This window comes from Phaethon aethereus (genome assembly GCF_964289735.1).
Source record: "Phaethon aethereus genome assembly, contig: HAP1_SCAFFOLD_360, whole genome shotgun sequence".
Taxonomy (NCBI): domain Eukaryota; kingdom Metazoa; phylum Chordata; class Aves; order Phaethontiformes; family Phaethontidae; genus Phaethon; species Phaethon aethereus.
In genome coordinates, this window is record NW_028114019.1 from 30,048 (window position 1) to 57,014 (window position 26,967).

At 52.8% G+C, this 26,967-nt stretch overlaps 1 protein-coding gene across 1 annotated transcript in view; it reads right to left on the reverse strand.

Annotated features, from left to right (window-relative positions):
- The window catches only part of LOC309416368 (centrosomal protein of 164 kDa-like), a gene marked incomplete at its 3' end in the record, with an annotated part of 37,994 nt that overhangs the window by 9,424 nt on the left and 1,603 nt on the right, over positions 1-26,967 (reverse strand). Inside the window, exons 4-17 of the mRNA XM_082015927.1 lie at positions 25,262-26,884; positions 21,385-21,543; positions 20,365-20,493; positions 19,900-19,977; positions 17,302-17,412; positions 14,513-14,944; positions 12,895-12,978; positions 11,449-11,532; positions 8,114-8,199; positions 6,372-6,521; positions 4,223-4,441; positions 2,839-2,970; positions 1,971-2,187; positions 88-165 (exon numbers count right to left, since the gene is read on the reverse strand). Coding sequence (XP_081872053.1) covers positions 88-165; positions 1,971-2,187; positions 2,839-2,970; positions 4,223-4,441; positions 6,372-6,521; positions 8,114-8,199; positions 11,449-11,532; positions 12,895-12,978; positions 14,513-14,944; positions 17,302-17,412; positions 19,900-19,977; positions 20,365-20,493; positions 21,385-21,543; positions 25,262-26,884 — 3,582 coding nt within the window. The remainder of the gene's footprint in view (positions 1-87; positions 166-1,970; positions 2,188-2,838; positions 2,971-4,222; positions 4,442-6,371; positions 6,522-8,113; positions 8,200-11,448; positions 11,533-12,894; positions 12,979-14,512; positions 14,945-17,301; positions 17,413-19,899; positions 19,978-20,364; positions 20,494-21,384; positions 21,544-25,261; positions 26,885-26,967) is intronic.

Sequence of the window (26,967 nt, forward strand, 5' to 3'; positions counted from 1 at the left end):
AAAAATTAATGCTATCTCTCCGTGGCCACCTTTGGTGACTGTGTGGGGAAAAAAAATCATTTACATTCCAAGGACACCGCCTTTTACCTTACGATGCTTCTCTTCTGCTGCAGATTTCAGCTGCTGGAGTTCAGCTGCAAACTGTTTCTCTAGCTCTTCCACTGCCTACGGGAAGACGAGCAAGACAGTCCGCTGGAAAACCTCTGTGTGTGGGGACATGCTCTACAAGGTGCATTTGCAATTAACGTCTACTAGTGAGCATCAAAGCCCACGACAGTAAACCTCTTTCAAAGCCGATTACACACAAGGTGCCTTCACACTCTACAGGCTTGCGCTCCCAGGAGATCCCGACGGATCTCAGTCACGCTGTGCTGGAAGGACTACAAACCGCCCAGGCTCTCTGGAGGGCTCCAGCAGCAGCCAAGGAGGTACCTGATCCAATAAATTGGCTTGCTTTAGCTCGGCAGACACACAGTGACCTTTCTCTATTCCTCAGGTGCGATGTGGCCGTTCGAATAATTGTTATTTAATCACTACCGTCATAAAAATTGGGGAAGTACTCCTCCCCACCTCGATCCCGCCGCTAACAGCACACCTAGCATCTTTCCTTTAGGTTTTAAGTGAGTCATTGTTAAGGCCCATGCAGGTGTTACTTAAATATCTCAACGCTTCAGCACTGCAAAAGCAAGCAGGTCACAGCATGAACAGCACGGGGGCCTGACCCTATGGCCTGGTTTCTGCGGGGAGAGAGTTCCTTTTCTTCATCATAGCTAGTACGGGGCTATAGTCTGGATTTGGGATGAAATCCGTGGTGATAATTCAGGGATGGTTTCAGTTGTTGCGAGGCCGTCAAAGACCGTCCGGCTTCTCAGGCTGGCCGGCCGGCGAGGAGGTGGGGGTGCACGGGGAGCTGGGAGGGGGCACAGCCGCGACAGCCGAGCCCGGCTGGCCAAGGGGGTATTCCACACCATACGGCGTCACACTGAGTATATAAAGCTGAGGAAGAAGGAAGAGGGGGACGTTCAGAGTGATGGCGTCTGTCTTCCCAAGTAACCATCACGCATGACAGAGCCCTGCTTCCCGGGAGATGGCTGAACACCCGCCTGCGGATGGGAAGTGGGGAACAAATTCCTTGTTTTGCTTGCGTGCCTGGCTTTTGCTTTCCCTGTTAAACTGCCTTTATCTTAAACCACGAGTTTTCACGCTTTCACCCTTCTAACCCCCCCACCCCATCCCAACGGATTAAACCGCAACGGTCCTTTTGAGGTGCCCAACTTGAACCCTGAGATTAAGAGTCTCATGCTCTACCGACCAAACTAGCCGGTAGAGCTAGTTTTCTGAGTGTCACCTCAGAAAAAAGGACCATCATGGTTTAACCCCAGCTGGCAACTGAGCCCCACACAGCTGCTCGCTCACTCTCCCCCAGCAGGATGGGGGAGAGAATCAGAAGGGTAAAAGCGAGAACTCGTGGGTTGAGATAAAGACCGTTTAACAGGTAAGGCAAAAGCTGCGCACGCAAGTGGAGCAAAACAAGGAATTTGTTCACCTCTTCCCGTCCGCAGGCGGGTGTTCAGCCATCTCCAGGGAAGCGGGACTCCGTCACACATAACACTTACTTGGGCAGACAAACGTCACCACTCCGAACACTCCCCCTGCTTCCTCCTGCTTCCCCCAGTTTATACGCTCAGCGTGACGCCGTATGGTGTGGAATACCCCCTTGGCCAGCCGGGCTCGGCTGTCCCGGCTGTACCCCCTCCCAGCTCCCCGTGCACCCCCAGCCTCCTCGCCGGTCGGCCAGCGTGAGAAGCCGGACAGTCTTTGATGGCCTCGCAACAACTGAAACCATCCCTGAATTATCAACACGGATTTCATCCCAAATCCGAAACGTAGCCCCATACTAGCTGCTATGAAGAAAATTAACTGTCTCCCAGACGAAACCAGGATATCCTCGCTGGCAATAAAGATCTCACCTCCTTCTTCTCCCTATCTAATCTGTCCTTGAGCTCACTCAGGAATTGTTCCTTCTCTTGTTCCAGCTCAGTCCTCTCTTTCTGACGAGCTTCCTCCATTTCCAGCTTCATTTTCTCCAAAACAAGCTGCTGCTTCCTCTCCAGGCTCTCCTTCTCCACTGCCTGCTGGGATTCCCACTCTTCTCTTAGTTTCTGCAGTGTGACCTCTTGCTCTGCCCTGGTAGGTTTGCGACAAGAACACAGACAGAAGCAAGTCCTAAATCAGTACTTAACCACCCGACTCCATTTAGGAACCAGAGCCAAGAACCACAGCGCACAGATTCACAAGCGTATCAACTAGGGCCTTGGAAATAAGCAGCAAAGCAGTCAGGTGGAGACCGGTCAAATACATAAAAGAGAAATAACACAATCTAAGTTTTCCAGGGTCTGCCTTCTCTGCCTGCCCAGTTGTTTTCACCGGCCTGAAGAGCCATTTGACAGGGACATCCACCCAAACCGAGCAGCTATCCTTGTAGACACCGTTTCTTTCATTTACGTGCCCCAGAGCCGTACCCGGTCCCACGTTATGGCAACATCGCTCTTCGGGACACTTACGGACTACATGTCTCTTTAGCAAAAGTTCATCAGCTCCAAGGCAGCGGAGCTCATACCGTTATGGTCCATCACTTTTGCCTTCTATCGACACAGCTCCCCCGCACGTACAGCATCGTCGTTAGGGCCTCGTCCTTGCTCCCAAGGCAGGGCACCAGCTAGGGGAGGCTCGGGAGGGCTAGCACCCCCCTCCGAGTGCTTGCTGGCAGCATGCGAGATGCCTCCCTCCCAAACCAGCAGAGTTTACGTCCCCAGGGGCGGCAGCAACACTTTTCACCTTATCTTCTCCTTCTCTGCCTTGGTCTCCGAGGTGATCTTGGCTCGCAGCTTTGAGAGCCTCTCCGTTTCTTCCTTTCTGACACGCAACTCTTCCTCCTCAGAAACCTTTGCCAAATCTTCTTTCAGAGTCCTGAGAGATTAGCAGCCAGAAAAAACCAAGAAAAAAGGTTCAGGAGGCTTTAATATCTTCAAATCGCCTCCCCAAGGCCTATAGATCAGCTGCTGCTCCCACTAGCCATGCCTGCCCGAGCAACGCGTTCTCAGGGCTCCAGACCATTAATTCTCCTCCATACCTTCAGAACCTGGCTGCTGGCACGGGAGATGCAGCCCCCGAGCATCCAACTTCTGCGGTGCATTTTAAAGTATTAGCATAGGTGGCATTTGGTTCTTTGTGGGTTTTTTCCCCCCGCCCCGGGTAAATGAAATCAGCTCCTAGTAAACGGAAGCAGGCTGCCAGCCAAGGTACCTGGATGCATTAGTGCATCCGTAAGCTCTGTATTTTCATATGACACCCTTTTTACTACTGCTTTATTACTGCATAGGCATTTTTCCCTTCAGGTACAACTCCCGTCTTCCTTCGCACCCAAGACAGCATTCCCATGACATCCCACATCAGGATACCGTTTCTGGCTGGCTCAGCATGCTGAGAACATAAGTATCAAAGCCACTCAAAATAAAATACGAGCCCCGAGACAAAAGTCCCCCAGGGTGAGGACACAGCTCCCAGGGCTGTTCCGCTGCCCGGATTGCCGTTAGAGCCTCATGCACTGGCTGGGTTTCACACCAACATCCATGCTCTACTCCTTAAAGTCTTGTTTGGAAGTCCCTCTATAAAACGTACAGCTCCAGAGTTTCAGATAGTTCCTCTGGGGTAACCTCGTCTCCTCTAACGCTCCAATTTCCAGTCCTGTTACCACCATTTAGCCCAGGATTTGAACTTCTGCCAGGCGGTAACGCTCCAAGCACTGAACTGGAAACTTTTCCCAGGTTAACCATAAGAGACAGGTTCAGAGCTCTGAAAGCTGCATGTGTACCGAATCGGAGCTTGTCTTGCATGAGATGGGAAGATGCTCTCTCCTCTGTAGCGGAGAGCGCTTTCCTGAGGCACTGTGCTCTCTGCATGCAGCACCGACAGCAGACCGCTACTCATTTCGCGGTGTGCGGATCCTCACGCACAGGCTGCTCCGTGCCAGGCAGAGTCTCGCGCTCCTCTTCCGCAGAAGCCTGGTTCTTACCTCCTTTGCCCACAGCTCTGCCAAGCAGCACCACTTCCAAGGTGGTGGCCTGTAACAGCACAAGCCTGTGGCCACCGGCCCTGAAATCACAGCTAGGAAAGGCTCGGAGGAGAAATAGAGGGGAGATGGAGTGAAAAAGGAAAGTACCTGAGGGATTTTTCTTTTTGCTGATGAAGCTTCTCAGCTTCTTCCTCCTCCTGCTGCCTCATCTCTTCCTGGAATTGCTGAATTTTCTCCTCCTTGGCTTGCAATAAATGGATTTTCTCTCGCTCAAGCTCTGTCTCCAGCTCCTTGGCCATTCCCTCCAGGGATTCTTCGCTAGGCTGGTTCAAGGACCACTCGTGTTCCGTTTCCTTCTCTGGTCGCCTACCAAAAGAGAAAGCTCCTTTGGCAAAAGGGTGACAGAAAACTGAGTAAGGTGAAAGGAACAGCGACATCCCCCAAACCGTATCAACTCCAAACCAAGAGTCTCAGAGCCACCTACTCTAGAAGGTTCACTGTCGAAGGGAAAGGACCCGCAGGACCCGCCCCAGACCGCGGCCGCGTGCAGGCTGCTGTGCAGCCCTGGCTGGTTAGCTCGCAGGCAGCGAGGAACGGCCGTGTAGGTGGGTGGAGGGCACAAGCTTGCTACGGGAAAGCCTTTACAAGGCTGTTGGGGAACACAGAGCACACGCTCAAGGTTTTGGAGGAGTGTGGTATCTCAGGTAGCAGCTTGGGGACGCCCCACGCACCGCTGGTGGGACCACTCTGACTCCCAGAGAAACTCTGACCAATAAATTAACCCCAGCCCTAAGAGCACTCGGGGCCCGGATAATTCCTATTTTGGCCAACTAGAGCTCACCTTGCGAGGGCAACATGGTCTCGCTTCACGAAGGATCTGGTAGCTATGAAAACCTGGCTAGGGCTGCCAGGCACAGCAGCAGATGCCGTCAGTACCTGTTTTCAGCCCAGGGATTCTGACGGACCAGGTATCTTTCTGCAATTGTGATCTGAAGCGTGCTGGGAGTTTGCCAGCTCCAGGCAACGGAAAGCTCCAAGCGCTCCAAAAACCCAAACCCAATCTGTTCCTGATTAAGCTTTGTCAGACAGAGTGCAGCAAAATTATCAGGTCTGAGAGCGACTGAAGGGGAAGGAGGGGAAAGCGAAGATTACTCTAGGAAAAAAAATTTTATTCTGCGCTCATGAAAGCTAGAGCAGCAAGGTCTCCTCGTGCTCCAAGACTGCTAGCGTAAGGCAGAGGGACTTCCGTTTCACCAGGAATCAGGGAAATAACAGCCCCAGTAATACAGCCTTGAGTCAAAAGAGAAAAGGTCGCTTATGCGGTCATTAACAAGACAGCAGAAAGAGTAGCTGGGTTCTGGAAAAATCCCGCTTCACTAGTGCTCCCCTGTAACACTGCAGCTGGCCCAGAGCATGTAGAGATGCCTACAGACGGTGTCATTTATCAGCTGCTCTGCAAAGCATTTCGGCCACTTCCACCTTTTTATCACTTTCTTCCTTTTGCCCCAGTTCTTGCTTAAGAAGAGATCCAGCCAACACCCCCCCCACCCCCCCGACACAATTCCCAAGAAAGAGGGAGACACTGTGCCGGTCTCCACATCAAAGGCTGCTGCTCCGCCACTTGGCCCCGATTCGCACTGCCTGTTTTTTCCAGTTGCGCGTGCCGGTCTGTCATTTGACAGAGGAAGCAAGCCAGCGCAATCGCTTCCGCCGAGATCTTCTCCCGCAGCGGCACCGCGGGTACGTATCTGCAAAGGCCATCGATTTAGTACGCCGACAGACCGTCGCCTTCTGCGGGGAACCCGAGCTCTACCGTCCTGCGCTCTGACCCTATCTCACAGCAACCGGCGCTCCCGGGGACTGTAAAAGCGGGGTGATTTGTCGGGTTTTTGTTGTTTCCCCCCCCCCCCACCTCAGCACCGCTCGGCAAGTGAGCTCAGGAGCCTGCGTGAAAGCGTTTATCAAAGGAGCGCGAACGCTTACAGCCTCGTTAGCGACACCGATAAGAAAGAGGCTTTTCCAAGCACAAAGCAAACGGCTCTTTCTCCGCCCCGTGGAGTCCTGTGCCACAGACCCCAAGGGCTGAGCCGCCATCCTCGCCCTCCCCAGTACCGACTGTTCACTTGGCACTCTCGCCCGTGAAACAGCTGCTCGGAGATGTTCGAGCCCTGCTGTGCCCACCAAACAGCGTCTCCTAGCTGCTGACTTCACACGCCAACTTCCAACGCCACAAAGGGGAACAAAAGGACAAAAGCTGTTACGCTTACACCACCGGGGACTTAAGCGAAGCCCTTACGCTTTCTGCAGGGCAGCGAGCTCCTCCGGATCGATTAGGCTATCCGGCGATCCCTCCTCCAGCTCCTGGGCCACGGCCTCCTCCGGCTTGGGATTCTCTAAAGCAAAACGCTTCTCGCCTGGTGTTTCACAAGCACTTTGATCCCCCTCACTTTGCAGCACGAAAAAGGTAACAGAAGACCAGATCAGCACGGAGCAGATTCTAGCGGCTGCTGCAGGTGGATGAGACCGAGGGAAGGTGGGATGTGCAGCTGACCTAGACGGGCCCCGAGCCATGTCTGCCAACGGGACTCGTTCATCCAACACGGGGCTACCGAAGGCACAGCACAGCTCCAAACCATGCACACCACCTCGAGCCTTGCCAGGTTAACAGGCAGCTGAGGCGGCAGTCTCAAAATGCCGAATCCCTTCCCTGGATTATTCCCCCCCCCCCCCAAGTCCTTTGAGAATTTCCCCAGGATAAGTCAGCCTCTCACTGTTGTCCACATTATAGATGGAAACGTTGGCAGGCATGTTTACATCTACAGTCCTACTTCATCTCAGCAGTACAGAGAGAAGAGGCAAGCACAAGCTTGCTTTACAGGCAGAGAGGAAGAGAGGATGTACAGCTGGGAAGCAGGTACCAAGCGATAAGGAGACAATTCCTGCAGGCAGAACACATTTTCAGGGACGTTCACATGAACGGCTCCTCTAAGAACAAAGCTGCAAGACCCAAGTGTATGCAGCCAGTCATTAAGATGGACTGCAGCTTCTTCTGTTCACAAGTCTTCCTGGCACAGGCAACAGCTTCTTGGTTCCCAGTGCCCCAGAGTATATGTAACTCTGTGCAGAGGCTAAGAGTTTTGACACGATTCGTCTATAAATGCCACATGCTGCAGCTCTGAGAGGGAGGGGAGGGGCTCGAGAGAGCACAGAGCTCCCTGCTCAGCACAGTATTTCAACTGTTTTAAACAAGTCTCCACAAACAGGCTGAAAACAGCTCCCCTGGACCGTCTACTCCTCGCAGTGACTACGGGTCTGGAAAGCAGCATGGCTCTTGGGGTAACAGTTGGCACACTCAAGCGAGTTATCCATGTACGAGGACATAAAATAGCTTAAAGCTCACCCCTGGGCAGCCAGTGACTTGCTGTGGGCCACCTCTACGGAAGGGAGCAGAAGAGAACTGTTCACCCTGCAGCTGGACTCTCCTGCTCCCAGTAACAGGCACCAGGCTGGCCCGAGGAGCCTCCAGCTACAGGCTCTGCCCAGTGCAGAGCTGGCAGCCCAGCAGGACCGGCGCTGCCCTGGAACCAGAAAGGCCTGTCATCGGGCAACGGCCGGTGGCCAACTCTTCCACGGTTAAACGCCACAGGGCGCACCACGCAACGTTAACAGGTTCAGACCGTCTCGGCAAGAGCGTGGCTTTTAGAGTGAGAAAAGTCAGATAGCTGTAAGGGAAACGGAAGCCAGCTCCACATCTGGGGCAGTCACAAGGAAGTGAAAGGCAGGCGGTTTTGCTGCCTACCCAGCCAGAAACTGAAACAAAGCTGAAATCTGCTGAGACAGTGCTAAGGAAGCAGCAGGAGAAGCAAGAGGTTGAGTGGAAAAGGCCTGGGAGCAGCTCTGGCATCTCAGGGTGTTCTACAAGGGACACCTGTACAGTGGCGTTACAGTGACCAGAGCAGAGCAGGGGTGGACAAGACAGGAAAGTCACACGGAGCTAGAGCTGTCTACACCTCCTTTGTTGCCCTGTTTGTACCATACCTCTCGGCAGCTTTTGTTCTTTTGCTTTGCTCTTCCTCTATACTGGCTTTGCTTTGGTCTTTTTCCTCTTCTCCCAGCTCCTGGGCCTGCAGGTAAAAGCAAACAGCGAGGAGTTTGCCGGCTCCTTCACCATCAAAGCCTCACAGGACCTCAGAGCGGCTCCGAAGGGCAGCACCGCTCTGGTCCGGCACATCGGCACTGAGGACCAAACAGCAGCCACCGGCTGCTCCAGAGCGCCCAGCTGAACGTGCCAGCCTCCTCTCCTGCAGGTAACCAAGGGTCTCCAAACATCCCAGGAACGGTCCCAGCGGCACAACCGAGGCACCTGGGAGCTCAGCTCTCCAGGTTATGGTCTCGGGGTTGTTTTTTCAGTACAGAAGGTCAACTACCCTGCCAGCACTCAGCACTTTGGACACAGGTTGGTTTTCCCCCCCCCGAAGATCACCTTGGATGTCCAAGTAACACTAAACTCCCTAAAAAGCGTAGAACAAAAAAAATCATCCTAAAAACAAACAGGCGTGTCGCACACAAAAGCGAAAGGGCGCGCACGCTGTGGCCGCAAAGCAAATCGATAGACATACTGGGTGTGATGGGAATCACAACGGGACTCGGTCCTGCCTCGCATCCTGGTTCTCGGGCAGGGCGTGACGGGCGGCGTACACGCAGTCGCACCTACCCAGGGACTGCCGACTGCTCGCTCCAGCACGCGCCCGTGCGGCTGCTGCTAAGAAAGCCAGCCCCCTTGGTAACGCACCGAGCAACTTCAGCTGGCTTATTTATGCCCTAGTAACTACTTGAAATATGAACAGCAAATATCGGAGCATAAAATAGTCAGCTGCTCCTTTTCCCACCTGCCAGCTACCGAGCACCTCTGTGCCCGCAGTAGGCGCGCATGCAAGCGCGCGGCTGCGCAGTTCACCTGGGGAGGGGAAGAACTTCCCTCCTCAAGCTGTCAGCCCGACGTGAGAAAGCAGCCAGGGCTCATCCTCCCTGCTAGGGCTTCTGGTCCCTAGAAGAACAGCCCATTCATAAGTTCCCAGGGACCACGGAAACAGCAGGTGAGCTCAGCCCGGGCCCTGCCAGAGCGGACTGTGGAGCAGGGCCAAAATAAAACAGAATTAAACCAGCAGTAATTCATGCAAATGTGCAGCAGAGCAAGCAGCAGCAGGATTCCCTGCAAGTGCTGTCACCTTCCATCACGTCAGCCTGGTCAGAGCCCTCCCAGGCAGCTCCCCCTCAGCCTCCCTCCTGCCCCACTGTAAATAATGGCTTCAATTCCCAAGAACCGAGGAGCTCAGCAAACGTTTTCCGGCTCAAGAGGGGCTCTGTCACTGCTGCCTGCGGAAGGAAAGACGCCAGACAGATGGAGGAGGAGATCTTCCTGGGAACGGGGATAACCAGTCACAGGGTAATGCTGCTGAGCCCCCGCGGAGGGCCGGGGCCACACTCCTACCCTGCACGCCTTCCCAGGAGGGCAGTGCCTCCCCAGAAGTCATGGGCTGCAGGAATCTCAGGACACATTTGATGTGAAGACAGCACTGGCCTGCAGGGAACGCGGGCTGATTTCAAGTGTTGCCCGTGAAGTTACCGTGGAGCCTCACCCCTCCCGTTGCCTCAGGATGCCCAGCAGTCCCCGCACTGCAAGCGGCGTTCTCTCCTGCTTCAATGCCCGGCTGCATCCCACAGCGGAAACCTCACACGCTCACAGTACAAAGCCAGTCTTGTGGCCATGGGAAAGCAGGATGACAGAGAATAGGCTGTCTCCTCCCCCCTGCACAGCACAGTTCCCAAGGGAGCTCAGCAGGAGGATCTCCATGGTCTCCGGCACGCATCAGCTTAGATCGCGTGCCTGCTTCCAGCTCCCCACCGGCGTCACCCTCCCACGCAGCAGCGCCGGCGGAGCGGGATGCCAGCACTTCGAGTGCCTGTGAAGAGAAAGGCGAAAGGAGCAGCCTCCCCACTGCCAGGGGAGTCGCCAGGTCTCGCAGGAAGATGCCCACACAGCCTCTGCCAACACACACTAACCAAAAGCCTCCGCTGCTGTGCTCGTGCAGCTGACAGAGGTGGTCTTTTTTTAGAAAGAGCGTATTTTGCCAGTATGTTCAAAGCGAGGCAAGCTCACTACGTGGCAGTAAACACGCTCCTACGAGCCAGAGTCTGACTTCAGACTAGCCTCTGTCTACCGGCACGGAAGAGGAGCTGCAGTTCTGCAGGGGCACCATTTCAAATCCACCTCTCTCCTCAAAACCGGGCTGTAATCAACTCGGAACGCGGCTCCTCCAGCAAGGCATTTGTATGCACAGCGACGGCTGCGGCAAGAGGCAGAGGGGGAGAACGCAGCAGGCGTATGTTTTGTTTTCCCTTCACATCTGATTATGCTCATTATGAGGCACAAGAGGACAGGTGGATTCTCCAGACACAACCTTACAAACTGGCTTGCTCCTCTCTGCTGGACAGGTGGCGAGTTTGCCGCTCAAGGTCTCCTCCAGCGCAGCTGATCAACTCACTTACAATCAGAGCAAGGCTGAGTAAACCCCAGCTGGAGCCTGACCCTCTGCCTCGCCGCGCGCCACGCTCTCACAGCCAACGCGCCGACAAGCCGGGACAATGCGGGAGAGGGCTCAGTAGGAACGTGGGGCTGAGGAAGCCAACTCAGTAACATGCTGAGGAGACAAGGCTAAAACCTCCGGACGCACAGCAATCCTCTGCAGTCAGAGCTGCCCGATCATAGCTACATCCTGGGCTAATGTGATAGAGGAAGCACAAGCATGTGCATGCATACATGTGCTCCTTCACATGCCAGACTCACTGGAAGGAGCCTACTTCCCCCCCAGCCCGACACGAAAGCAGGCAAGACAGCCAGATGCTTAAAAATAAGCTTCCCTAAACCAAAATCTGTCAGAGGGAGTTAACCTCCTTCTCTTCCCACTTGTACTATCGTTTTGTTACGCGAATGCTTTCCATCTGCTTAAGAGAAAGAAAAGGACAAGTATACGCTCACGAAAGAAAAATAGATTCTGCTTCACACCATTCCCCAGGAAAGCTACGCTTGATCCACGCTTGTATCGGGCAGGGAAGGCACACACGTGAGCTTGCACGCATGCACCCCTCAAGCCACCTCTACTCGAAAAGGACATTCTTCGTGCTTCTCCTCTCCGCAGGAGGAACAACGCACGAGCAGCCCCGCTCTAATCCCAGACACTTAACACGTCAATCCCGTTTGCCCCTGCAAAGCCTTTGTGCCGACGGCATCATCCTGCCATTAGCGCACCCCATTACAGTGTTGCGCCCTGCCTATTCACGAATCGGTCCCTGCTCGCGTCTATAGCGCTCACCTCGCACGTGGGGCCAGCCGAAACAGGAGACAGAACCCCCGCGTCCAGCACCTGCTCAGAAAGCCGACTCTGGAAAGCCAAGTCCTAAAGAAGAAAGCAGAAGATCAGCATCTGGTGAGCACGTGCAGGTTTTGCCAGAGATGCCAAGAGACGAGAGCAAAATCCTAACACAGCTTGGAACCCACACTCACCGACCCACGGACAGCGAGTCTTCCGTAGTGCTAGATACTTCAACAATCAGAAAATTTTACAGGACATAGGAGATGGCTACACCAAGACTCAGGCCCACCTCCAAGCATAGTCCATATCTGCACTGCAGACAGATGGCTGGGGCAGGGGCTCGGCCAGCAGCAAGTTGGTCTTTCCCCTTCCCAAGCTGCAGAGGCGCAGGCAGGGAAGGTGGTTTGCGCAGAGCTATCTGCTGGGACGGTGGCAGACGGGGTGCCCAATAAATCAGGAATCCCCGTGGGCTTGGCCGCTGGCAGCATGCGGCGCGGAGGCTCCCTTCCCCAACAGTCCCCAGGGAAAGTCTCCCTGCGAGGCCGGGGGACCGCGATGCCACACCAGGATACGGTGGGTACGCAGGGCGGCGAGCCGCCGTGCTACCAGCACGCGATTCCACGGCACCCACCGCAGCGGGCAGAGGTGACACGTGGTACGTCCAAAGCGAACGGCAGATCTTCCCCCAGCCTCCACTGCTCTCATTTATGATACCGCTGCAGATTTTCTGAGATCTCCCCCTCAGAGTCAGCTCCTGCAAGTTGCCCACAAGCCATTCACTCTCCGAGATAATTCTCGGTCCTGGCAGAGTCTCCGGGGGTCCTCACACTTGGCTGCACACACGGAGCGCGTGCATCTGCATGCACAAATGCCCACAAGCGAGCGCTACAAGAGGTATTGTTTGAGGCGGCAGCCACTTGCCAACGCGCAGGCTTGTACTCACGCTGATAAATAATGATATTCTCAGCCATTTGCTGGCCATGCTGCCTCTGCTCCCACTGGCAGATGGCAACGGCACTTTCCTGTGGAGACGAGGAGAGGCTGATGGGCATCTCCCCCCTGGCTCAGGGCTGCTCTCCTGCACGTTTCTCCCCTCTGGGACCCTCAGGAGCCAGGTCTCCCGGCCATACAGACTCCCCTTAGAAAAAGCCACCACGTCCCTTAAAGCATAATTTCTACATTGCTTATTATTTTCCTTTTTGCAATTATCCGAGCACAGTCCTAGCTCCGAGTGACCTACTTTTCCAGGGATATTACCTCACCCGCAGTCATCCTGCTAAGCGCAGGATGATGTTGCCGGCCTGAGCCACGGCTGTAAGGTCATTGCTTATCAATTAAGGAGTCAGGTAGCTGGACCGCAAGAGGTGCGCGCAGCAGTAACCGGCTGCACCTTCCCAGAGGAACGCAAAGCCCACAGCAAGGGACAAGGAGCTTTTAGTGACTCACCATAGGCCGAATCAGCTCACGGTCCGAGCGGCGAGAGACTTGCAAGTCCTCCCCACAGTCGCTGGTCTCTGATGCCTTTGAAAGCTGAGAGAAGATACGCGTTACAGCCTGCACACATCTTAGCCCTGCAGCTTCAGCCAGGCGTTTCCAACGAGGGGACAACACATACTTGGGAAGACAAGCCTGGCCTCTCTAATGTAGGGAAGAAAAGGTGATGGAACGTCACGGGAGAGAGACTAAGGGTGTGACCCACCAGAAAAACACACACCACCACTTCACAGAGATAAAGGACTGTAGGAAGGAGGGCAGGGGTAGGAGACGGGGCTGGGGAGGGCAGAGAAGCGCTCCTCAAATATCCCCGATAAAGGGCACTTGGTTCCTGTCCTCCATTCCTTCTGCAAGGATCTCTGCAGCTCTGAGAACTCCCCAGCCCACCACACAAACGGGTGAAGCCACACAGAACAGTACCGTGATCTCAGAGGGGCTTTAAAGCACATCTTGTCATGCCTAATCACAGCAAGGACTCCAATGTTGCCAGCCATCATGGAAACAATACCCAGCTGCTCGCTGCGAACGCCCGCATAGCCCTGCCGTGGGGAGGTTCAGCAGAACGACCCAGACACACAGAGCAAGCATGCAGGCAAGGCTTCGTAAAAGCAAAGCTTTCAACTTGAAGCTCTTCAGGACAGAGCGTATTTTCCAGGCTCAGTTTTACAGCTCATTTCTTAAAGACACTGCACATCAACAAAACTAGAAAAGTCATCCAAATCAGTAGGAAGGAAGCTAGATTGGAAAGAAACAGTTTATCAGATCTCGTATTCCCAGGTTTCTGGGAGACACCAAAGAGGAGCGGATAGCGCACATCTGTCTGGCACCCCAGTTGCAGGGGCCAGGCCACGAACCCCTCTGCACCCTATGACGCTTCTCCGTGGTTCTCCTGCCAGGGACTGCACTCAAATGCCCTGGTTGAGCTGACCGCAGTCAGCTGCGTGCCAGTTCTCTTCCCAGAGCACGCTAGAGCAGCGGTGGGCAGACTGGAAGGTACTATGCTGGGCAGACTGGAGCCACAGCTCTGGAGCCAGCCCTGAGGTATCGCCCTTCCCGGCTCTGACCTCACGGCTCCCCGTCGCATCCTTCCGCAGAGCTGTGAATATCGCAGCTGGCGGCTCACTTGACGCTTTTGCCCCATCTCTGCATAAGCTGAGAGAAACAACAGAAGGAGAGAAACAAAGCAGCGCGGACAGCTGGGCTTGGTGCGAACTTCATTATAAAACCTGCTTGCTTAGTGCAGATGGCAGCACCGAGAGCAGAGACTTACTTCTCCAAGACTCGAAACACACGTCACAGCTCGGGGTTTTTGCCTGTCGGTTGCTTTGGACAGCACTTTGTGTACATATTAAAAGAACGATTTCCTAGCTCGGTGCTAAAGATGCCGATTTGGGAATTTGGAGCGCTTGTGCCCCCCCCAGGGCCCCCCTGCTGACTAGGAAAGCGCTCACGCCGACTTAACGGAAAACGAGCAAGTGCTCCAAGAGCTTTCCTGAATCAGGGTCTTACAAAGCAAGGGGAACAGCCACAGCGGCTTCCCCACCAAACCCAACCCACCCAGGTCTCTTACTTGGCCAGCATCCAGCCTGCTGTCTGTTTTCAGATCAGCTGCTGCTTCTTCCCTCATTTCATTCATTATCTTTTCATCAACAGAGACGGTGTCGAGGGTGGCAGCCAGGCTTGCCAGCTGATCCGGCTCTGCCACCGGAGATGAAACTCCAGCTTGCCCAGGACCACCAGGCACATCTGCCCCTGCTGCACTCCTTTCCCCCAGAGACTGTGGCAGCTCATCAGCTGAGATGTCACCTTCTGCCTCGGCATCTTTCTTGCCCAGTTGCTCATTCCCAGCAAGTTTCCCATCGGAGTCCTCCTTGTTTTGGCCAGACAGGCTACTGTCAGCATCTCCAGGAAGGACCTGAACCGGAGTCGGAGGGCACGCAGCGTCAGAATCCAAGGAAGACTCCCGCCCTTCTTCAGTGTGTCTTGATTTTAAAGACTCCTTCTAGGCAGCAAGTCAAACACAATTATAGCTACAGCATTCTTTACCCTCTCTCTGGGAGGATGCAGGGATCAGAAAGAGCATGGGTTCTCCTACAGCAAGCAAAATGGCAAAGCTTTGGGTGACTTCCAGACCAGCTTGATTTCTTTCCATATGGCCCTTCTCAAAAGAGAACAAACTTCTTTAAGAAAAACATACTCATTTCTTGGGCTCAGACTTTTTTTTTTTTTAAATCTGTTGCTTTTTTTATTCACAGGGTCTCAGCAGATACAAGTTAGCAGCGGCTGCTGCAAGGCCCACCAGCCCCTGGGAGCACCCTTCGTGCTCTGCAGTACGCCCATTTATGCTGCCGCATTGGATCTGCTCAGTGAGAGATGGAAGTTTGCAGAAATGGCATTACTGGCCATTTAACTTCTGTCTGAAACTGTAACCAGAGAAGAGTAAGCAGGATGCAATCATCCCACCGTCTAGCGAGACAAACTCGAGGGCAGGCACTGATTTAAGCCCCGCTCAAGCTCAGAACGAGACCGTGACTAGCTAACACGCTAGACTGAGAAACAGCGGAACCCACTGGCCCCAGGGAAGAACCATCCCCAATTAAAGCTCAGTCACCCAAAGGTTTGACTACCTCTCCCAGCAGCGGGGCGGCCCACAAAACTCACAACAACAAGCACAACAGCCAGGAGGCGGCACGAAAAGGTTCCCTCATCTCAAGTCTGCTAGCACGCCTTAGCGCAGCGTTAACGAAACGGCGAGAGAGTGTCTTGTCTAATATTAGCTGCAGTGTGTGTACGGCGTGGACCATACACAGACCGCATACTTCAACGATGTATTTTTATCAAAGTGCAACTGGAATGCTGTCAGCTTTAAGCCGAGCTGGGGCAGACTGAAAGGACGTCTCCTAGCACGTCGTTTGTCTGAGACCCCTTCTCAGGGCTGAGCGAGCCATCCATCAGACTGGAGAAGAGGGCAGAGAAATCAAATCCCTGGGTACTTGCCAAAAAACGGCAGTTCAGAGCCTCACCTGCAACTCGCAAAGTAGTAAGTGAAAGCTGATGGCCCCTTTGCAGTTCGGTGCCTGCTCAGCGGAGGTTCACGAGCGCGCCGCCAGCCACACGAGGCTCCGCAAAGGCCTCGCTAACTTTTTGATTCCAGAACCCACAAAAGACACGCGCAAGTGGCACGTCTTCAGGGTTATTCCGGTGGAGGAGTCCTCACTACGCTTCCTGTTACCTGGGGATTACCAGATCCCCAAATCAGGCATCTGGGAAGTTGTGCTCTCTTTTGGACAGGCTTGTTTTAGAGTTTTCCCAAGGACCTCTCTCCAGGACACCCGACAGTGCCCAAGAAGAGATATGCCATATGAGTCCAGTCAGGATTCTTCCGCTTCAAAACAGTTCAGATATTTCCCTTTGAGAGGCACAACTCGCCACAGAACATACCGACGTATCCAATAACCCTGCGCACACAAAGAGATTTCTCTCCAGGCAAGTTTACCTCAGTTACTAGAATATCCCAGAAAAATGTCTTTATCTGGTAGACTCCTATTTTAAGGACAGATTCGGACAAAATTTTTGTTAACGTAACACCTTAACGGCCGCAAACGCGGCGCTCTGGAAGAGGGAACTATGCCAGGTCAGACACACAGGTGGAGGAGGAGGAGGGAGGGTTTCCTCCTGCAAAAACAGACTATAGATTTTCTATGGACTTCAGAGCTAGCACGAGTCAGTCCGGTTATTATCGGCTTCAGCTGATCTTTTCACAAGCTGTAACACATTTTAGACACAGCTGAGCGACATGAAATTCCTGCCTACCAAAGACATTACTTCCAGACTTCCGGCGATTGACGTGAGTCTGGAGAAAAGCACGTCGATACCTATGGGACCAGGTTTTGGAAAGGCACCTGATCCAGAGATGAACAGCTGGTACGAACAGCAGCCACCAAAACTGGCTCCTGCTCCTCTCAGGGAACAGGAGTTTTTGGACTTGAACAGGTTGAACGTAAGAGACTACCACAAAAGTATCACATTCTTTCCACCTTTAAGAGGAAGAAGAGAAGGGGAAAAAAAAAAAATCTCATACTGCATACAGAATGCCTTCGGAAGCTGGATGTGCTCCCCGATTTCAGCCTGTTCTCAGGCACAAACGTACAGAGAGAGGATTAGGTTTGCCAGACCTCACCTGGGTAGCATCTGCCCATGGTTTTTAAGCTTACCCCTCTTTCCATGTGTGCGATACCAGCAAAAGAAACAAACCAAGCAACGATCAGATCCACACCACAACACTAGAAGCTGCCTACTGCATGCAAAGCTTCAGTAACATCACGCAAGCAGGGCTGTGATGTCAGAGCCACTCATCACCTCTCTCAGGCTGCCGGCTTCTTCCGCAGAACTCCTTCGGTGCCGGAGATCAGCTTCAGAGACATCAGCTAACGGGCTGCCACAGTTTTCCTCATCCGCCTTGCTGTTCTCCTAGTGGGTGGGTAACACATCCACTAGCAAAGAATCCTCACACCACCCTCCAAGCTGGTCGGGTGACCCGCTGTGACAGGTCACTGCCCTGCCTGTGACGGGTCACCCCCTGCACGCAGCCCTGGAGCGGAAAGTTCTCCGGCTGAACAGCTTTCCAGCCTCTGCTTGGGAGCTCACAGGCCCGGGTTCCCAAACAAGCTGCTCACGCTTCGCATGCTGCACTGCTGTTGCTCTTCCAGCTCCGTCACCTTGCTAGCCTGTCCTGCCAGACTCTTCCCAGCTCTGGACGCCCCGCGAGCCGTGGCTCACTACCGCAGTTCTCAGCCACGCTCCCCCAGCACGGGAGAGCGCCAGGCTGCGAACACGTCAGCCGTTCCTCCCCTTTCGCAAGTCACCCTGGCGCCGATATTTTACGGACGCCTGCGTTTCCTGGGAACCGGCAGCACTGCTTCCCGCACGTGCGTCTCCGCACCAGCTGTATCGCACAGTGGTGATTTACAGAGGCGCTCCCTTTCACGCACCTCCACCTGGGAAAGCAGCCTTGCATGGCTTCTTTCTCCCCCACATAAAGGGCCCCGTGACTCCCGGCATTCACCCAGCGACAGACCGGTACAGAAGGCAGAGTACTCAGCCGCCCAAGCTGCAAGCACTGCATGGGGGAGCCCGTCTGCTGCCGTGGGACCCTCTCCCCAGGCACCCAGAGCCGCTTCCACACCTTGTCGTCCTCTTGCCCCATGCTGCAGTATCCCAAAGCCCTTTTGTCTTTTAGAGCAGTCTCACATGTCTGCAGCAACCGTTCAGGAGGCAAGCAAGCTGGGTTCAGGCGGTAGCTAACCCCACGAGTAGCCAAGCAGACCAAGTTGCCTAGACAAAGTCCTCTTTCCAAGAGCACATTTCTAACCACTACACACAAGCCTCACACCTCAAGTTCTCCAGCTCCTCACTTGGGTTTCGTTTTCAGAGCCTTTTCCCCAGCTAACTTACTCCTTGCTCCACTGAGAGGAAAAGCCCACTGAAGGGCACGACCTTTCTTCTCATCTCTCCTCCCTCTCTCCCAAACGCTTGTGCCATCTTCAACACAGCCTCCACTCTCACATCTCAGCAATTCACTGAAACCACACGCTTATTTCCTCTGAATATAAGTATTCAATCCTGCTCCACAGCCTACATGAAACCAGTTTTTCCCCCCTATCACTGCTTCGATTTCCACCCAGTAAGGCTTGCTATACGAATCCTTTCCTCGTCCCCGTTCTGTAGGGCAACTGGAGAACGGCTCGGGCTGCAGGCTGAGGCTCGCTCCTAGGAATGCCTTTCTACTGCCATCTCATGGAACTACAAGCAAACGATAATTTTCCAGTGGGGCACCAATATCTTATCTGGACTAAGATATCACCTATCTGGGTTAAGAGAGCCTGGCTGTTGGGCAGCAGTTACCATTTCATAAATAGATTCCTGAAGCCCTGCCACAGCACTGAAATGCCAAGGCAGCTCTTTGTTCCTGGACGCATTAACATTTCAGTGATGAATTGAGCCCCAACAGGCTGCTTGTTGTTTGGAGATGAGAAAGTCAGGCCTTTTTCACATCCACTTTAGCATAAGCCTTTACAGTTTCTGCCCAGCACTGTGAATGGGTTCTCCAGCAAAGTACTTTACAGCTTAATTTTTGTACACTGTGAAGAGGATAAGGGAAATACCGTAAAACGCTTCCAAAGAAATTAATTTGCCTTTCAGATACCGGAACAGAATTTTCAAAGCGGTAAGAAAGGATTAACGTCAGTGCAAACAGTCGGGCCGAATCACCAGAGCTGCTTGCAACGCGCGTCCCATTGTGCCCTTGTCATCTTAAGCCAGATCACCGCTAAGAAAGCGCAGGCAGAGAACGCACGCCCGCAGGGAAAGCGAAATCTTTGCGCGAGGACACGCGTGTTTACTAGCTCATGGCTGGTGCCTGGTGTCTGAGCCATGGAATTTATCAGCAGTGCAAGAAGAAAACAGGTTTTAGGTTGCCACGGAGAAGCGGCCGCATGCGCTCCACGGGGATGTTTCTATGATTCTTGTCAAACTGAGCGACAGTGCAAGAACGGCATTTCCAGAATGTCCTCTCCCCAATGACACCGTTGTGTCTTCAGCTGCAAATAAGCTACACGCACTGAAAAAAAGCAATGAGGAAGCAAACCGCACCTCTTCCTCAACAAGCTTTCCTCCCACAGCAAGCACAGTGGCACCTCTCCGATCAGAGCCCCTCTCCTTTCCGCTGTTCCTTGGAAGAGCCGATTTCCAGCCTGCCTATCACATCTACGCAGCTCTAAGTTTCCCTTTCTTCATTCAGAATGAACGAAAGCTCCACGCTGTGCAAAAACGCTCTCAAAGCTCATCTACCGAACAGCAAGCATTCTCCTTCAAGCACAAACCTGCCTTTGATACACACACAGGCTGGGTAGTGCCACAGCTCCTCTCCTGCCCGTCTCATGTCACCCACATTCTTACCTCGGAGTCAAAGCTGCCTCCCAGGGCACTGACATCCATGTGCAGGTTTTTGAACAGCCTCGTTGTCCCACGGAGACTCTAAAGGTATTTAAAAAAAAGAGCTGGCCAAAATTGAGTTCTGACCTCTGAAATCCCACAGCCCACCCAGGAGGAACTGCGGGTTCCTAATCGGTGAAAGACGGCAGCAGAGCCGTAGCAATACACAGAGGCAATACACCTACGGCCAATTCATTTTGGAAACACGTTGTGGCAGACTGACTTATAGGGAGTACGATCAGAAAACCCCATCAGATGCTTTTTGGCGACCAAACACCCAGAGGAAAGGCAGCGCAAATTAAGACCCAGAGTCAAATGGAGCAACCACGGTCAAGCAGCTATTACCAGGGGAGCATCAGTCGTTCATTCCTTGAGGCTTCATGCTCTGTCGTTACCGACACGCATTAAGAGCCAAGGCACACAAACTACCTCATTCTCGCTTTCTTCCTCTTCCTTTCTGCCTTTATCCAGAGCCGCCGTGTTCAAGGAACTCTCCTCTTCGCAGACCAAGCCCAGCAACTTCTTGGTCTGGCTGGTGGGTTTACAGGTCTCCGCAGGCTGCGAGGTCAGAAAGAAAGGGAAGTCAGAGGACAGCTGAAGAGAAAGGGGGGATGCAAACCCAGCGGCACGGGAACGGGCCAGCGGCAGGGAAGCTGCTGAATTGCGAGTAGGCGCTCGGGATTACACCGCTGCCTGCGTCCTGTGGGGCCACAGCCAGCTGGGAGAGGACGTTCTTTAGGAGGCCACAGCTCCCCTTACGCCAAAGGGGCTCCCACCCTAAAGAAGCAGATCTGCAAAACCTACCCTATGCCTCAGAACACCGGTTCAGTCAAGACCTTAATAAAACAAAATGTTTGAAATCACCAGCGGCAAGATTTAACTGAGCAAGAAGAGAGCCTTCAGTGAAGATGGTTTTGTATATTTTTTTGCACATCTATTGTTTAATTTCCCTTTAAAGGCTCAATTTCTTACCACTTGAAACACATTCGCTTTGTTGACCCAAAGGGCACGTTCTGTAAACAATCATTTCATGTGATTGTAAGTCTTAGGTTCATCCAGAAAGTTGCTCTTTTCATTTTTTAATCTCAGCAGATAATAGCTGAATGAAAGCATTATTTGAAAAAATTTCAGATTACATTATCTGTACCGTATATCAGGCTTTATTTGGACACAAATCAAAGTTCTACTAGAAATGAACTCAGACTTCCCGCCCCAAAAGTACTTGAAACAATTCTTTTGAGATGCTACACATAACAGAAGAAAGACCACCACCACCACTTTAGCACTAGGATCTCCAGAAATAGCAAGAGACAAGAAATGTAGTGAAAGAGAGTAGGAAAGTGGGTTTTTTAACCGACAAAAGTACTTGAAAAACTGACAAGAGATCACAAATGCTGCGATTTAAGCTCCAAAGCATCACCACGCCTGTGGCCTTTTGCGGAGCCTTACCTGCATTCCTCCTTTGCCCATGAGGCTGGAGTCCACCGAGCTTCCCGCGTCCGAGTTGAGCGACCCGCGAAGGATGCCGGCTGGAGCCGCCGCAAGGCCACGCAGCGGAGCGAGGTTCCCCGGGGGCGCCTGGATGGGTGCGAGCAGGGTGCCTGAGGGCTGGAGCACGCAGAAGGGAATCACCGATAAGAGAGCACGGCCGCACACTTCACGCTCCTTGTTGCGGAAGGAGAGAAAGCGCTCCCCTGCGCCAACGCTGCCTGCCGATACTGAACCTACCACCACTGGAAAACTGCTTGTGAGACCCCACTCCCAGCACGAGACGTGCGAGGAACAGCAGTTTGACTTACTCACGCATTTAGTCTTCCAAAGGCTCGCCCAAATACGGTAATTTACTTTCCAGCAGCAAGGCGATGCAGAAAATAAACAGGCATTACTCCAGCAGCAAGAGAACAACAGCCATGCTAGCTCACCCACCTGCAGGCACCCACACAAAGCACCCTTCAGGGGAGGCTCATTACCCAACATCACGCACCCAAGGCAAACTGGGCAGCTTCACTTCTGTTTGCCCTGCTACTCTGCGCAGCACAAAGCGGAAACCGCTCCGATGGCAAGAAGCCTCCTACTCTCCACAAGCTGCAACTGCCGTCTCTTTTTAGATCCAAACACAGGCTGCTTCCTCACCTTGCACCAGTGGAAAAGTTACAGGCAGCAGAAAGCAGCTCTACTGCGGCACATCTCTAAGGAGCGCTCGAACACACTTCTTCCTTTCAAAGGGCAGCAAGAGCCCTGGGAACCACCAACGTCCTCACCTCTGAGGAACGCGCACGCAACGGCCCGCGTCGCCTTTGCCCGGAGACGTGACCGTTCCCTTTGGCTTGGTGGGATTCCCCACCCGAGCGGTTTCGCCTTGCGATGGGCTGCGCGGCTTAAACTAGAAGCCGGCGTACGCCACGACTGTCTCTGCAGCGTGCCGGTACGGCCCAGCGCCGCCGCTTCAGCAATGGGTTCCTGTGCTCTGTCTGCTCAAGATTACAGGCTGAAAGCAAAGAGAATTCACAGCCTCCCCTCATAGAATTCACAGCCTCCCCTCATAGAATTCACAGCCTCCCCTCATAGAATTCACAGCCTCCCCTCATAGAATTCACAGCCTCCCCTCATAGAATTCACAGCCTCCCCTCATAGAATTCACAGCCTCCCCTCATAGAATTCACAGCCTCCCCTCATAGAATTCACAGCCTCCCCTCATAGAATTCACAGCCTCCCCTCATAGAATTCACAGCCTCCCCTCATAGAATTCACAGCCTCCCCTCATAGAATTCACAGCCTCCCCTCATAGAATTCACAGCCTCCCCTCATAGAATTCACAGCCTCCCCTCATAGAATTCACAGCCTCCCCTCATAGAATTCACAGCCTCCCCTCATAGAATTCACAGCCTCCCCTCATAGAATTCACAGCCTCCCCTCATAGAATTCACAGCCTCCCCTCATAGAATTCACAGCCTCCCCTCATAGAATTCACAGCCTCCCCTCATAGAATTCACAGCCTCCCCTCATAGAATTCACAGCCTCCCCTCATAGAATTCACAGCCTCCCCTCATAGAATTCACAGCCTCCCCTCATAGAATTCACAGCCTCCCCTCATAGAATTCACAGCCTCCCCTCATAGAATTCACAGCCTCCCCTCATAGAATTCACAGCCTCCCCTCATAGAATTCACAGCCTCCCCTCATAGAATTCACAGCCTCCCCTCATAGAATTCACAGCCTCCCCTCATAGAATTCACAGCCTCCCCTCATAGAATTCACAGCCTCCCCTCATAGAATTCACAGCCTCCCCTCATAGAATTCACAGCCTCCCCTCATAGAATTCACAGCCTCCCCTCATAGAATTCACAGCCTCCCCTCATAGAATTCACAGCCTCCCCTCATAGAATTCACAGCCTCCCCTCATAGAATTCACAGCCTCCCCTCATAGAATTCACAGCCTCCCCTCATAGAATTCACAGCCTCCCCTCATAGAATTCACAGCCTCCCCTCATAGAATTCACAGCCTCCCCTCATAGAATTCACAGCCTCCCCTCATAGAATTCACAGCCTCCCCTCATAGAATTCACAGCCTCCCCTCATAGAATTCACAGCCTCCCCTCATAGAATTCACAGCCTCCCCTCATAGAATTCACAGCCTCCCCTCATAGAATTCACAGCCTCCCCTCATAGAATTCACAGCCTCCCCTCATAGAATTCACAGCCTCCCCTCATAGAATTCACTCTGCTTGCAGCCCGTAATCTTGGGCAGACACAGAGCACAGGAACCCATCGCCGAATCCGGGTGTGCGCTGCTGAAGCGGCGGCGCTGGGCCGTACCGGCACGCTGCAGAGACAGTCCTGGCATACGCCGGCTTCTAGTTTAAGCCGCGCAGCCCGTCGCAAGGCGAGACCGCTCGGGTGGGGAATCCCACCAAGCCAAACGGAACGGTCACGTCTCCGGGCAAAGGCGACGCGTGCGCGTTGCTCACAATTCGCTTGCACACCGAGGGGTGGGGAGAGGGAGAAGAATCTGCGGCAAGCCTTCTTCCACCAAGTCGCTGCCGCAGCAACGGCGACAGAATAAAATCGCACATTCTGGGCTTAACTACTCATTTTCTGCAGATGGCCATTAACTATGGGTATGGAGCAGAAGATGATAGCTGTCCTTCAAAGATAAACTCACTTCCATCAGGCTAATTAAAACTTTCAGGATAATCTGCAGTTTAGCTGATATTTATATAGTCACAGTCCTTACCAGCTAACTGAGCACCACCACATGCTGGTAATTAGGGACCCGAGCTACTGGTTTGGTGGAGTCGCAGCTGGGTACCAGCAAAACTAGAGCCAAGCAACTCATTAACGTTACACACAGTGACCTTTCAGCTCACTTTTTTTCCTCTAGAAAAAAAAATTTGGGAAGTTCTTATTAAATCGAGGCAATTACTTATGGACAAAGACAAAACAACCTGGAACATTCTTCCCAGTGAAGGGCAGGACCCTGCTATAAGCAATGGAGGGGAAAAAAAAAATTAGGCAAAACACAACAAAATGATCCAGCCAGTCAGAGGAAGGAGAAAGTTACATTTACAGATGGGGTCACCGCACCTGTAAGCTACCTTGGTGTCTTAAAGCCTCAGCTGCAGCCACCCAAGAACTGAACTGTGCTCAGACAAGTCTGTACCGCACCCAGCTGCAAAAGAAAGGCCTGTAACCACTGTAACTCCTTGTTCCAGAAAGCTAGTTCATTCAAACTTTTTCCCATTTTCCTTTCATTTAAAAGGGAACAGAGTCTATTTGTCAAGGTACTAGACATGGATGCCTGACAGCTGGCTTTGCCTTATGGTTGTCACATCACCTTAACCAACTCGGTCACTCTGGGACTTGAGATCCAACAAGCAAAATGAAGCTAAAAATAACTGAATAAGCTATTCCCCTTCAGTTTAGACTGTGGGATCTCCAGGGAAACACACCAACTTTGCAGTGTGCTTACTACAAAGAGCCTTAGAGCCCAAATTACAGATGATTTTGTACTTGAGGTTGCCATCCCACTTGATTTACTGCCCAACATCTGTTTTTCAGTTGAGAAGGCACCTTCGCCCTTGCAAAACTAAAAGTACGAGGTGTGCGGCGTTTGCCATGTGAGGAAGGTCACAAACCAAGGTTCTTTCATCAAGCTACCTCCCGAGCTTTGGGAAAACACTAAGACCAATGCTGCATCTGCTCACATGCCCTCTGACAAGATGTCTTCACCCCTTCTCTCCTGAAACTTAGCTTAGCAGCAAAATCCCACATTCGCTTCTCCGGAAGGGTTTAGAATGGAAGGGCCATCACAAAAGACTTAATCCTACCTCATTCCCACCTGCTCCTTCACCAACCTCTAGTCTGCTGCAACTACCCATGGCTTCTCTGGTTTGGGTCGCCTCTGCTTTCACGCACGGACAGAGACCGCCGCTCCCCTGGCACTCAACCTGCAAGTCTGCCGCAAATTTCTCTCCCCGCACTCCTGGGGTTTGATCTGTCCTTCCGCTTGCTCTTGTCGCTTCTGCTTGTACTCCAGCACCATCAGACTTCTGGGCAGTGCATTTCCCACAGAAATCCACCGTAAGACTAAGGCATTGGGGTTCTGGCCTGCGGCACAGTTTCATATCCTCGGAGCCCCACTCCCTCTCCGACTTCTGAGCAGGACTTGGCATCTGAGCTGAGGATGACCCCAGGAGCAGACGAGGCAGGAGAGTCTCTTCTGCAACGAAGTGCACATCCTTCTGTCTCCCAGACTCGTGGTGTGGAGAGAAGTGATGGCTCGCTCCCAGTACCCGGGGTGCATTATCGTCATGAGAACGAGCAGAATCGCTGGTATCACACTCTGATACCAAGCCATTTCCTTCATCCTTTCTCCGGCCATCTTTAGCAGGTGAAAAGGCAGGTTTTGATATAGGATCCACTGCAGAATGAAGACTCGCATCTATTCCTCTCTTCACATCTACCCCTTGGAAGCAGGGTAGTATATCAGCGATCCCCTGAGGGACTGCAGCGCGGCTCTCTAGCGTACCATCGCTACCAGCTACTTCTATATATGCTCCTGCTTCCATCAGTTTTAAACCCTCTCTCTCAGGTCTGCTGATGGTCTCATGCTTCTTGTATAGCCTGATAGCTTGAACCAAAGACTCATCTTCAACTTTTCTCTTACTCCTACTCTCAGATACCTTGCCATAGGATCTCAGCTCTTCCTCAGCATATGGAAGATCAGCCGTCTCCTGCCAGCTCCAGTCATCTGTGGGACTGGCATCAGAAAGATTCACTTCATTGTTCCTGCAGTAAAAGCTTTCTTCTTCTCTGGCTTGCAATACATCTGGACTTCTTTGCACACACCCACCCGGTCCTGTAGACTTCCCTCTGACCGAGGCATGATGATCAGGCTTATGGCCACACTTGTCCATCAAGTCTTTCATCTTCCACTCTTCTTTCAGCGCTTCATCTTCAAGGAGTAGGATTTTGTATTCAAGGGCCTCTACTAGAGTTTTGACATTCTTAAAGTCTTGTGAACAGGATTTCTCCAATGCACACAGAGGTTGTGCTGGTGTCCTAACCTCTAAATCATCAGACTGCGAGTCAGAAGAGTCAAGACAAAGCTTGTCTTGCATTTCTAAAGGCATATATTGGTCTTGGTGGATGTCTACATCCAGGCTGCTAGAACAGGGGACTTTTCCTAAAACTTCCTCCCCATCAGGTAAGGTCTGGCATGGTCTGCTGAACTTGGAAACAAGCAAGGGACACAGTTCATTTGGCCACGTGCCTGCAAATACTCTCCTCGAGTCACTTCTGTCTGACGGTCTCCCTTGGCCTTCCTCAAGGCAGCCTTCATCTCTACACTGGCTATCTGGATCTGGCTCAGGCCTCTCCTGCCCGGGTGGCAGAATGACAGAGAGCACTTGGCAAAGGGATGTTGAAGGAAGCATCCCTGGCTGCATTTCCTAAGTAGATAAATATTAGAAAGTAACTAACATGCAACTATATCTACCCTTATCTATCTACAGTAGAGATAGAGACTTAATAC